This window comes from Anolis sagrei, chromosome 6 (genome assembly GCF_037176765.1).
Source record: "Anolis sagrei isolate rAnoSag1 chromosome 6, rAnoSag1.mat, whole genome shotgun sequence".
NCBI lineage: Eukaryota > Metazoa > Chordata > Lepidosauria > Squamata > Dactyloidae > Anolis > Anolis sagrei.
This window is the reverse complement of record NC_090026.1, coordinates 88,975,417-88,989,174: the sequence shown is the minus strand read 5'-3', so window position 1 is coordinate 88,989,174 and position 13,758 is coordinate 88,975,417. Positions and strand designations below refer to the sequence as shown.

Sequence of the window (13,758 nt, the reverse complement as noted above, 5' to 3'; positions counted from 1 at the left end):
TCAAAATGGTCACTGGTCAAAGTGGTCCCTGGTCAAGTGTTCCCTAGCCAAAGTGATCTCCGGTCAAGTGGGCCCTGGCCAGAGTGGGCCCTGGTCAAAATGAGCCCTGGTCAAAGTGGACCCAGTCAAGTGGGCCCTGGTAAAAAAACAAGGTTGGGAATCACTGTTCTACGGCAATACTGCAGTCTTTCAAAAGTTAAAAGAAAGTAGAGATGTCACTAGGTTTCAAGACAGCAATGAAATTATATATGAATATTGTTCCCTGGACCACTGTACTCCCACAGATAGAAGTTTCTACAACCTTTTTGTTTTCTCCTTCAGATTTCCTGTTGATTTCACCCCATATCTTCTACCATTTGAAAGTCATTTTAAAAACCAAATATTTTATTGTGCACACATTCTGAATATTCTAAGTATTAAAAAAACAAGAGGACCTTGAGTTGTCAGCAAGGCCTCTGGAAGCTAGTAAGCTAAAGGAACTATTACATCTCCCCAAGATAAGACAGGGGATGATAAGGCAAAAATACTGTTATTGTAATTAAAGATAATCAGACAGAGAACTGCAACAACCAACTGCTTAGTGAGAAAAGGACAGCTCTGTTATGAAAGGAAACTCAAGCTTGAAAGGCAACTCTTGGAAAAGTGAACTAGATGCAGTCCTTGCCTGTAATAGTTTGAGCTTATCCATGTGCTGAAGCAGGAATAAGATCTATATGCCAAATCATACAAAGAAGAGCTAGGTAAAAATAAAAAGCTCAATCCAAACCACATTTTACTGAATAAAATCTTTACTGCTCAGACAATAAGAAGCCATTATATTTTCTTCTGTTGGCTCTATGATTGACAGTCACTAAAAGTTTCACTCACTTACTTACTCCATCCATAAAAAATAATGTACATTCTTCTGCATTTTGTAGTTTACATTAAATCTTAGTCCAAAAGATGCAATTTTCCATCTTCTCTTGGTAGGGAAGCTGTCACCACCTGCCTATCACGAAGCAATAGTTGTGTGGGTGTTCAAGCAGAATTCCATTATCATAAGATGGTCAATCAAAATGCACATGCTGGCCATTGTTGCCCAAGTCCAGATTGAAAAAATCTTAATTTGGTTTTTAAAAGCATCAATTCCAAATTATTCACACTCTTCTTTAATAATGTTCACCAGACTGTATGCATTTCTACAGAGTGTTGGGACTGAGCTAAGAATAGTACATTATTGTTTTCTGAAATAGCCACTTCCATTCTTTTCCAACACTTCTTCCCTTATTCCTTACCAGAGAAAATCTGTTTAGGGCAAAAAGGTTGAATAGATACACTGGGTGGTGCTATGAGTTGTTCATCTGGAAGCACCATTAGAACAACATAGCTGTGTGTTAAGAAGTCATCCTGATTATGGATTTAGATTTTAGGTTAATGTCTGCTGTATGCGGGAATGTGACATACCTTCTATTGTCTCCAGCTTCTTGATCTCTTGGCCCAATGTGTAAAATGGACTTTCTTGGAAGTGATGTTTATATAAATCATTTAGATACATTCACTGAAGCCACAAAAGCTTCTTCCCCATGGTATTTGTTAGCTATTGAATCACCACAGGACTTTGTCATGGTTAATTTCAGACCATATTCTTAGTTCACAGCTGAATGTGTTTCTATACAATCAGATACAAAACAATATATCTGCAGGAAGCCAGACACAATTTCATTAACTCCACGATCATGCTAAATACTACTGTAATGGAGACAAACATTAGGAAAGCACGTGAGGAGAAGAAAAGTTATCCCAGTTTCCTGAACTGCACACTGAAGCAGCTCTGAAATAAGACTCTGTCTTCCCCACCCATTATGGATGTGGTTCAAATGGAGTTCCAAAAGATCATCAAAATTGATTCCTCTACTCCCTTTTCTTGTAGTACTTAAACGTTGCTCTGTTTTTGGTTTGTTTCTTGCTTTGTCACAACTGCTTAAGTGTCCTGGAAAGACAGAATAAACAACTCGGGCACATCACTGGAAAGCTCTACCTTGTTGGAGCCTGAAAATATCAGTTAGTGTGTACATGTCAACTTTAAAATAAGATGCACGAAGCTAATTGGTTTGGCCCGGGGAGCTGGCTGAGCCTAGGAATTTTGGATACTGTTACATTTTTCAGGCTTGAATTGTGCAGGTGCTTGAAGAGAAGCAGAGAGAGACAGAGTTTGGAGTGTGCTCTTACTTCATGAGCTGCTAGAGAAAGATTCTCCACAAGGACAAAGAATGACCATTTTAAATCTCTCATAAAAGGACATTATATGAGTCAATCTGTGTGGCATATTTTCTTTCTTTGGCAAGGTAGTGTGTGGAGTGATCAAAGGTGAACTACACGTAGTTTATTTTATATTACACCACATACCTTACAAAAAAATTTGATAACTGTAATGGATAATAGCTTCATCTTCATGCGATAGCTTGGGCTGCAAGGAAGGACATATATCATCCTTCACCTTGCTTTACCATTCTCAACATATTTTACTCCAGTGGGTTTGTCCACTAGACTGACAGAATGCTGTTTGCCTACAGTCTGGAACACTATAGTACTTAACTTCTTCATGCCAAATGGCTGGGAACTGATTATTTAGTAATGTGATTATTTTCACTGTTGGTTCTACCACTCCACCCCGCTCTATAATGCAAGCACAATGGATACAGGAAAAAGTACAGACAAATATGTTAGATGACATTGAATACAAGGAACTAAATCTTGAGAATGCTTATTTTCTTTATGATTCCATTTGCTTTAAGAATGGAATAAGGAAATTAGGTAACATACAATGCTAGAAAAATAAATTGCCTAATCAATTTTATGTCAAATCAAACCAACCCCCCAGCTATACACAAAAGCAGCATTTTAAGAAATAAATTATTACTGCTAGTCAATTTCTTTAAAAACTATATATACGCAGATCGGATGATTTAATACAGAATTCAATGAAATTATCTGTATGAAAATTGCAACACCTAACTGATTACACTATGTTACATTATTTTTGTTCCTGAGTTATAAATATCATTTCCTAGTTGGCTCCATCATAAGAAACATGGAAAAAGTTTATTCAACTGCCAAAACTTTGTTTTTGCGGGACATCCTGCAGCACATTTTGCTATAGTTTTTCAATGAATATCTCACAGTGTCTCAACCAAATCAACATAGTTTGTGGCAGCCACAAAAACTAAGTTTCTGATGTATAACAACTACTTTCAAAGTAAGAACTGCATAATTAACACTTTCAAACCAGGAACAGAAAAAAAATCACATTTTGTTACATAATGTTATGATTTGTACATTTTAGTGTGTGCCATAGAATACTGGATAATTTTACAGCAATCCAAGTTCCATAGACATTTTTTACAATCTGACAGTAGTCTTAAAAGCTTACTTCAGTCCAATATAGGAAGAAAGGTGAAGTTTAAAATACAGAAATACAAAATGATAATCTGTTGTCAAAGGCTTTCATGGCCAGAATCACTGAGTTTCTGTGATTTTCAGGGCTGTATGGCCATGTTCCAGAAACGTCAGGAAAAAATGCTTCTGGAACATGGCCATACAGCCCGGAAAACTCACAACAACCCAGAATGGTAATCCTTGTATATAAAATTGCACTGAATCTCAATGCTTGGGTTAAAAAAATGTCACATCATGGCGTTTATACAAAGCTTATGAATCTTTATGTGGTATTCCAAAATCTAAAATCCAAAGCACTTCTGATCTGAAGCATTCTGGGTAAGGGAGTCATGGGCAAACTTCGGCCCTCCAGGTGTTCCGGACTTCAACTCCTAGAAATCACAGACAGTTTACCGGCTGTAAGGAATTATGGGAGTTGGGGCCCAAAACACCTGGAGGGCTGAAGTTTGCACGTGTCTGGGATAAGGGATACTCAGCTTGTATGTTCATGGCATTTTTCTGTCTGCATTTAAAGGAAAGAGCAAGCCAGAACTTCCATACCAGTCTAATCTTAGTTAAGTCTAATAGCCACTTAGTTCTGTCCTTGTCAGGACTATCTCTCTCAGTGGACATTTCTACTAGATCGTTATGACAATTAAATTAGGCAACACAGGAAAAATAATTCACATTTTTCCTTCTTATTCCATATCCCCTTAAAAGTTCTGATTAAGAAACTGGTGGTTTCTCCCCAAATTCCCTCTCCCCAACACATTGTAAGGAGCATGACGGGCAACGTCACTTTTTGGCTTTTTGGGGACACTAAATGCCCCAAATAGGCCTTTTTTTTCAACAGGAAATGACACAGAAGTCAACTTCCCAATTATTTGAGAGAAACTTTCCTGTGCCCTTAAATGGCCCGGGGGGGGGGGGGGTGTGTTAGAAAACAGACTCCCACATTTCCCAGGTATGGTTTAAAAGAATTTGGAGACTTTGGACCTGGAAGACACAAAAATAGTACTCATTTAAATATCTATGCAACTTCTCCATACTGATATAAATATTTTAACATGACATCTTTTGCTAGATTTTACTGCACACAAACTGTGTCAATATAGATAACAATACACCCCACAATCTGTCACTTTTGTGACAGAGAATTAAAGGTATCCGAATCTGATTCTATGTGAAGAAATAACTGCTCCAGTTGTAGAAACAAGGCCTTGTGGCACATGAACCCATCTGGACATAAGTGGGATTGACTTGAGAAACTGCAAGTCTCTTCCGGTGTGAGAGAATTGGCCATCTGCAAGGACATCGCCCAAGGAATGCCAAGATGTTTGGTGTTTTACCATCCTTGTGAGACGCTACTCTCATGTCCCCACCTGTAGAGCTGGAGCTGACAGAGGGAGCTTAACCCGCTCTCCCCAGATTTGAACTATTGATGTTTTGGTCAGCAGCCCTGCCAACCTAAGGGTTTAACCCACTGCGCCACTAGGGGCTCCATAAGCTATCATTTTAGCAATCTGTATCTATGACACCACTCTGATGGCCGAAAGCGAGGGGGAGCTGAGGAGTCTTCTAATCAAGGTGAAAGAAGAAAGCGCAAAAGCTGGGTTGCAGCTAAACATAAAAAAAACCAAGATTATGGCAACAAGAATGATTGACAACTGGGAAATAGAGGGAGAAAACGTGGAGGCCGTGACAGACTTTGTATTTCTAGGCGCAAAGATTACTGCAGATGCAGACTGTGGCCAGGAAATCAGAAGACGCTTACTTCTTGGGAGGAGAGCAATGTCCAGTCTCGATAAAATAATAAAGAGTAGAGACATCAGACTGGCAACAAAGATCCGCCTAGTCAAAGCCATGGTATTCCCTGTAGTCACCTACGGATGTGAGAGCTGGACCTTAGGGAAGGCTGAGCGAAGGAAGATCGATGTTTTTGAGCTGTGGTGCTGGAGGAAAGTGCTGAGAGTGCCTTGGACTGCGAGAAGATCCAACCAGTCCATCCTCCAGGAAATAAAGCCCGGCTGCTCACTGGAGGGAAGGATACTAGAGACAAAGTTGAAGTACTTTGGCCACATCATGAGGAGACAGCAAAGCCTGGAGAAGACAATTATGCTGGGGAAAGTGGAAGGCAAAAGGAAGAGGGGCCGACCAAGGACAAGATGGATGGATGGCATCCTTGAAGTGACTGGACTGACCTTGAAGGAGCTGGGGGTGGTGACGGTCGACAGGGAGCTCTGGCGTGGACTGATCCATGAAGTCACGAAGAGTCGGAGACGACTGAACGAATGAACAACAAAATCTATGTCTATAGTAACAACACAGTAAAGAGTGAAGCAGACATGCAGTTTTTAAAAAACATATAGAAACGCACCAGGAAGCTGTATCTGGAGCTTTCCACTCTGCAAAGACCACTTTACCAGACCTATATTATGTGAAATTAACCCTGTGATTTGGAAACAGCTGACACTATTGGGATACACTGTGTAACTATAAAATTCTGAATATCAAAATGTAGATGATATCGATACTTTACTTCCTGCGACAACTCGATGATCAACATAAAAAGAAATATAGAAGAATTTTACAAAATGTAAGATCACAGCTGCAAGAAGGCTTTATGCACAAAAGTGGAAAGACACAGATACCCTGTTAAAAGAATATTGGCTGTTGAAGATATAAAATCTAGCAGAAAAAGATAATTTTACAGATCAGATTAAGGAAAATATAGCAGAGAAATTTAAGTGAGACTAGCAACCTGTTGTTACATACCCAAGAGATCACTGGCACAGATTATCAGTTATAGCTCTTGAAGAATAGTAAAAATTATTATTATAAGCAAGAATAATCTTATGTTATTGAGCTTGATGGATAAATATTAAGACAATACTGTTTGCATTAGACTAGACTGAAACTGATTAAGAGGGCAAATATTATCATCATCTGGGGGATTGAAAATCGAGCTTTCTATTTTTCCTTTGGTAGTAAAAATAAAAATTAAAGTAGTTCATAGTTAATTTGTATTAACCCGTATCTGTGCTTTGTATAGTGTAAAGAAACCTATTTTGTGTGTGTGCTTAATTTTTAAAGGAAATTGCTTGCACTAGTTTTCTCAGTGGACCAATAACAGCCTTTATTACATAGCCAATAAGCTATTTGCTATCACATTCACTACTATCACATTCACATTCAGTTGATCCTTTGGAAAGATTTAATACAGCAGTAGAAATTCTCCAAGCCACTCATTGCAATAAGTCTTTTCTGAAACAATTTTTTAAACAGAGAAGGTATACATTCAGATTGGTGTTAAACAGAGCAGACATATTTAAGTAACTAGCAGCTTAATTTGATAATGGTAGAAACTCAAGTGGAAGACCTCGTAGGGCTGCATTTTCAACGTTGGCTGACAGCTAAATGACTTCCCTGGAGGACTCACATGACATGTGAGAGGACCGATGAGTGTTTCACTCATAGGGGGAAACACAGCCTGGCTATAAACACTTTTTATTTTCTCACAAGTAAGGAAGGTTTCACTATAGACAAATGATAGATTTTTTTAAAGAAAGACAAAGAGATCGGTTTTGCAGACAGGGATTCTTTTTGGGATAATATTATGAAGATGGAAAACAAAATAATTATCGAGATATATATATATATATATATATATATATATATATATATATAGCTACTAGAATAGATTACAGAAACAAGACAGATAAAGGAGTACATTGGCCACCAAATAGAATTAGAACAATGGGAAAAAATCTGGAAACTAAGAATTAAATATACCTATGCATATGATTTAAGAGAAAACTGGCTTAAAATGATATACAAATGATACATTACGCCACAAAAAAATCTCAAAATGTTATAAAAATGCCTCTAACAAATGCTGGAAATGTCAACAACAAATTGGTACTTTTTCACACTTGCTGGACCTGCTCAAAAGCAAAAAAAAAAGGAACAAAATATATGAAAACATTCAAAAGATTTTAAAGATTAATATTCAAAAGGAGGCAGAATATTTCCTATTAGGAATACTGGACCTAGACAAAGATCAAAACAAAGAGATATTGTTTAATCATCTGGCTATTGCAGCCAGAATAGTATATGCGAAGAATTGGAGATCTATGGTGGGCAGCCTCAGAGGCTGTGAGGTCTATTGGAAACTAGGCAAGTGGGGTTTATATATCTGTGGAATGTCAAGGGTGAAAGAACTCTTGCCTTGTCTAACATTTCCTAACAAAGGATTCCTCCCAAACAGGAAGCAGCCAGGCTTTGAAGCTGCAAGGCCATTCAATGCTAATCAAGGTGGCCAATTGCAACATTCACACCTGCCTCAAACAGACAAGAGTTCTTTCTCCCACCCTTGCTTGTTTTATCAGGGGAGGGTCAATTTTGATGTTTTATATTGTTTTTTTTATCATTGGCACTGAATTGTTGCCAACATTGAGAACTGCCCTGAGTCCCCTTCGGGTATGAGAAGGGCAGTATACAAATACCACCAATAAATAAATAAATAAATAAATAAAGTAAGTACCGTCCAATAAACAGGAAATAACACTTTCAAACCAGGAAGAGAAAGAAAATCCAACTTTTATTACATAGTGAATTGATTAAACCCCGGCGAAACTGTTTGCTAAATACATTTCTATTAACTCAAGCCAAGACCAAGAATAAAATATTCTCTACCTCTGGATTGTGCAGCAACAATGGTAGCAATTATATAACCCATATTTTACAGCTCAGTTTAGATGTATTTCCTTCACGTTTATTTGATCTTTTGTTTTAACTACCTTTTCCTCCTGCTAAGAAGACTCATGTTATGGTATACACACTGATATATGTTACATTTTATTGACTTAACTGGAAGGGAAGAAACACTTTAGTCTGATTGGAATAGCCTTTTAAGTTTTACAAATGCAAACATTAGTTTTATTTTATTTTCGCAAAAGAAAACACAAAGCTCTTTAGACTAAGGCCCAAGACTGATTTTACCTTCATTTTGAACTTATCCCACTTTGTTGCATTCCATATATGTCTTAACATCTGGATTACATTATATTCCTTCTCATTTGTTTTGTTCCATCCTACTTACTGATTTTTTAAAAATCCTGTCTATATAGCATATTATATTTGGACTTTGCCAGTGCTGGAAAACTAAGTGAACTCATATAAATCAAAATATTGGAGAAGAACTCGGTTGAATTACAATACTCTTAATCACATTCTAAAAACTGAAAATAATGTGTATTTCTATCCTTTCAGTACATGAAATTATGTCTCGGTGATACAAAATATGTCTTAATTGATCCTGTACATTATTTTGTGTCTTATTTTGCATACATTAAGACAGAAGGCATACTCTCGCTGACTTTTTAAAATACAGATGCCCTGCAGCATTTCCTTTAAAATACAATACAAATAAAATAAAATACAATTGGAAGTTTAATGCTGGAAATGAATAAAGTACAGTATCTGATATTGATTTGTATTAAAACACAACTAGATTATTTTCACATGGCTGTTCACTCTACCAGAAAACATGACCACCTTGCTTGCTAAAAAGCTATTTTTAGCACCACAAGTATTTTAGAAGAAGAAACAACATTGAATTGGCTAGGAAATTGTGTAGCACAATAGACTGAGAGGTGTTTGGATGAACTATATATGAACTATAAAACAAAGCCAACATTCTGGGGTATGACAAAATATACTTTTTTAAAAATATGCTATTCCTTGATTACCCTTCCCCTTCTTTTTTTGGTTATGTTATATCATTACAGATGCAACATGAAATGTCACTTTCTAGAAACTCCCGGTGGTGCAGTGGGTTAAACCGCTGAGCTGCTGAGCTTGTTGACCAAAAGGTTGCAGGTTGTAATCTGGGGAGGCCATGCCTGGTCTATAGCTATCATATCATATGAGGTGTGAAGAGATGGTATAGCCTACCACCCGTCACAAAAAAACGCAGTCCTAATAAAAAATCTTGCCCGTGTTGCTAATTCCTAATGCTATCTAGAATAATGTGTGGGCCCTTCCACACAGCTGAATAAAATCCCACATTTTCTGCTTTGAACTGGAACATATGGCAATGTGGACTAAGATAACCCAGTTCAAAGCAGATATTATGGGATTTTCCATCTTGATATTCTAGATTATGTAACTGTGTGGAAGGGCTCTATGTGTGTATGTCATCAGTTTACCTGTTGACTTATGGTGACCCTATGTATTCCATTGTTTGTTTTTTTTAAAGGCAAGGAACCTTCGAGGATACTTTCCCCAGTTCCTTCCTCAGAAATATGGCCTGCACACCTGGTATTCATTCATGGTCTTCCAATCCAAGTACTAACCAGAGCTGCCCTCCTTAGCTTCTGAGATTGGGTGGGAACTGGTGTCTTTAGGATATTTAGACCCTAGAATTATGTTTCAAATCATGGAATGCCATGACGCCATTTCAAGAAGCTAACCTCTAGATTTTTAGAATAGTGTAAAATATCTGATATTTTAAACTTTTTCAAAAACAAGAAGAAAATATCTGATATTTTAAACTTTTTTAAAAACAAGAAGAAAATATCAAATATATTTTTTGCCTTGGGTATCATAATAGTGTACAATAAGCCTTTGTTCCGCCAGATATTTTGAGTTACAGGCTCACAATCCCTCAAAACTAGCTATGTTGGCTTGGGCTAATGGGAGTTGGTTACTCCAAAGGTTTTGACCCGTAATGGCAACTATGACATGCTATGGCAGCTTGTCTTTGCTCCTTATCAACATGAATTACAGCAATTAGCATGGATGTGATGTTTTGAAAACGTTAAAAATAGATAATTGACTTGCCATCAGATAGAGTTGTAAATTCCAGGAAACGATATTCATAGAAAATATCTATTTTGGTTTCTACTTGAGGCCTCTTCAGAGTTGAGTAGATGTTACCAGGCCGCTTTTCATCATGCTTTTCCAGCTTGTTTAGTCCGCAACCCATGGCAGGAGCTGATGACAAAAAAAAGGAAGAGGGGGAATTACTCAGATTAGTTAGTTCAAAGTATCTTCTTTGCCACAAATAAGAGTTATCTTTCTAAGAATTACTAAACTTTCCATTGCCTTTCAACTGCATGATTAAATAGGATTACAGTATCTCTATAAGTTACAGCACCTACTTCCACTTTCCAGTAGGACTGTGGTTCTCAACCTGTGAGTCCCCAGGTGTTTTGGCCTACAACTTCCAGAAATCCCAGCCACTTTATCAGCTGTTGGGATTTCTGGGAGTTGAAGGCCAAAACATCTGGGGACCCACAGGTTGAGAATCACTGAAGTAGGAGATCATTTTTTAATACTAGAACCAAGTGCTCTCCCTATCACACAGTAATAGTATAGGATAGGGGTACAGAGCACCTAAATAGGACCTGAAGTTTGGAAAGCCTACAGTGTGCTTTTTCTTACGCTCTATGGAACATGAGGTGGTATGCTCCACTGTTTTACAAACATCAGCTCTAACTGACAGACGCAAAGCCAATATTAGAACACATTTACCACTGTTACTCCCCCAAGTTTCAGAACACTTCATTCATTCACTGATTTTGAGAATTTAAAAAGTTTTGATGAATAACATTAAAAAATGACAAGGGCAATGTCTGTAAATTTCCAAAGATACAACATAACCAGGGCATCATTCCCTCCAAGTTTCAGAAAAACTTGCACATCCACTGATATTTTTTTTGAGAATTTTAACTAACATAAATTTAACAGTACTATTTCACTGAAAGCCCCCGAGGACTATTCAGTACAAACCCCTTCCTGCTGACAAGAAAAGCACAGTCAAAGCACCTCCAATAGATGCCCATCCAGCTTTTGAAATAATAGAAAACATAGGTAAACTTTGGAGTTACTGCCTCTCAACTTTGCCTACCTCACAGGATTGATTCAACCTCCAACAATCCCTTTTTATCTTGAAATCCCTTTAGAGAATGAACATGGATTTCCCCCCACCTAAACTTTCAGGGAGGAGGAGGAAGAAGGCGGTAAGCAGAATACTGGGAAATGTAGTTTGGGAAGGTGTGGACCCCTATGGAAGAGAATTCAAAAGCTCCCACCTTGAATTACATTTCCCAGAAATCTGTTAGCTTCCCGCATTAAAGCCTCAATGTGAGTGTGGGCTCTGCCTATCTCTGGACCAGCCATGTGCAGAGGGGTTTCTTCTTTGCCCGGCCACCCAGCCAGGCATTCCTCCCTCGCCACCCACTTTGGGGAAGAGTATGGCTTTTCCCTCCACTCCGGCCTCACCATCTTTAGGGCCCTTTCGGGGAACCAAACCCAGCCCTTTTAGAGAAGAAGCAGTGCCAGTGATGGAAACCTGGAGTAATTTACAAGATTTACGTAACTCATCCGAAAGTCATAGGTCAGTGTTTTGAATCTGAAGTTTTTTGTGTGGCTCCCCCTAGTGTTTCTAAATATTGCTTCGTATGAACAAATCATACAAAATAGATCCAACAAACAAGTTACAAATGAAGTTTTCCACCGCCCTATTATACACCCATCCCACTTACGCCAGGCTTGGGTGACCTGAGGAAAGGGGGTGGCATTTACTGTCACGGTCCTGTCCTCATCAGAACAGTGACAGGGTATTTAATTGCAAGCATGAGAGGCCTCTTCCTTTCCCTGCTCCATTCTCTGAATTGCACTGGTGCTTCAGCCAGTATCAACATTAGTGATGAGCAATTACCATGAGAAAATCCATGGCCTCTAGTGGCTGCTATGATAGTGGCAGGACAATGATGGTAAGGGTTGCTGTCCAGAACTGCCAAACCGGGTTTGGCACAGCTGAATGGTGTGGACTCCTTCCTGCCGCCAGGGTGGCACAGTGTCAAGCTGTGTAGACACTCTCTTAGTGCCAGAGTGATTCAGAAGCTGGCTGTGTGGACGATCTGGACTATTTCACTCTGGATCAGACATGGAGTAAGAAGCCCATGTAAATGTGCCTTCAGGCAAGGAATATCGAGAAGTGGTTTTGCCATGGTCTTTCTATGAAATATAGTCTAAAACACTGGCATTTCTTGGGGAGCATCTACACTGTAGAATCAGTGCGGTTTGAAATTCCTTTAACTGCCATGGTTCAATACTATGGAGTCATGGGAGTTGTATTTTCACAAAGTCTTTAGCCTTCAATGCCAAAGAGTGCTGGTGCCTCACCAAACGATGACTCTAGGAGCCCAGAGTATTGAGGCATGGCAGTAAAGTGGTATCAAACTGCATTAATTCTATACATTCACATTCAACTTATAACCAGAATTGACCCTGCTTAGCTTCCAAGATCAGATAGGATCTGGTCCTTCAGGATATTTAGTCCCCTCATGGTGTATTTACCAGCCACAAATCAAAACTGGATTTCACAAACTCCGGCTTATGTGGCTCACGTGAGAACCTGAAGGATTGACCTTAGTTTGTTTTCCTAGCTGATAATCCTGAAACTGGAACTTACACAAAAAAGGCAGAAGAAAAACAGTAAAAAGAAGGAAGACAAGCCAATTTGTTTAGTCATCTGTCATGTAATTCATGGTGTAAGGAATAAACCAGTTTAACATAGCCATTGTGAGAAGTATATGCACCCAAAATGTGAAGAGGGCCAATACCTGATTTCAGTCTCAGTTTTTTTTTTTCACCTTTGTCCTCTGGAAGGCAAATTGCATCCTAACCCATTTCTGGACCATTACATTACTAATCCCATTAAAGATGAATTTAAAGATGTGGTGATTGAAAACAAGATTACATTAAATGTCAGCATTCTGATAGCTAACATTTTAAGTTACAAAAGCTTTAGTGCGAACTCTTTGTATCACATAGCAGAAGGAAAACTAATTTTGAAATTCAGATTAACAAATTATTCCTCTATGAATGCAATGATCTTGAGACTTTTAAATCATTCATATGTTCAGCCATATGGATAAACCAAGGCTGAAAAGCGCTCTCTCTGTAACTGTTAACAGAATTAATACAATGAAGCAGACAAGATACCAAAATTGAAGGGAAAAACAACATCATGACCTGCAGTTGAAATCTTTCTAATGTCTCCTGAGTGATGAAGGGTCACAACAACAGAACATGTCTTCCCCGCCCTATTCTATTGTGAATTTAAAAATAAGACCACCTATTTCAGAGATCAGCCAATTCTGAAATCCTCATTACATCATTTATAAGGAAAAATACACTGAAAAATAGTTTGTATTATTTTGCCATAGACAACCAGCAGGAGCCACATCAAATCAGATTTTTTTCCATGTCAGGAGCAACTTGAAAAACTGCAAGTTACTTCTGGTGTGAGAGAATTGGCCATCTGCAAAGACG

At 38.3% G+C, this 13,758-nt stretch overlaps 1 protein-coding gene across 1 annotated transcript in view; it reads right to left on the bottom strand.

Annotated features, from left to right (window-relative positions):
* The window catches only part of RFTN1 (raftlin, lipid raft linker 1), a 135,760-nt gene that overhangs the window by 108,970 nt on the left and 13,032 nt on the right, over positions 1–13,758 (bottom strand). The window contains exon 2 of the mRNA XM_060781982.2: positions 10,258–10,410. Within this exon, the coding sequence (XP_060637965.2) occupies positions 10,258–10,402 (145 nt within the window). The 5' untranslated portion in view covers positions 10,403–10,410. The remainder of the gene's footprint in view (positions 1–10,257; positions 10,411–13,758) is intronic.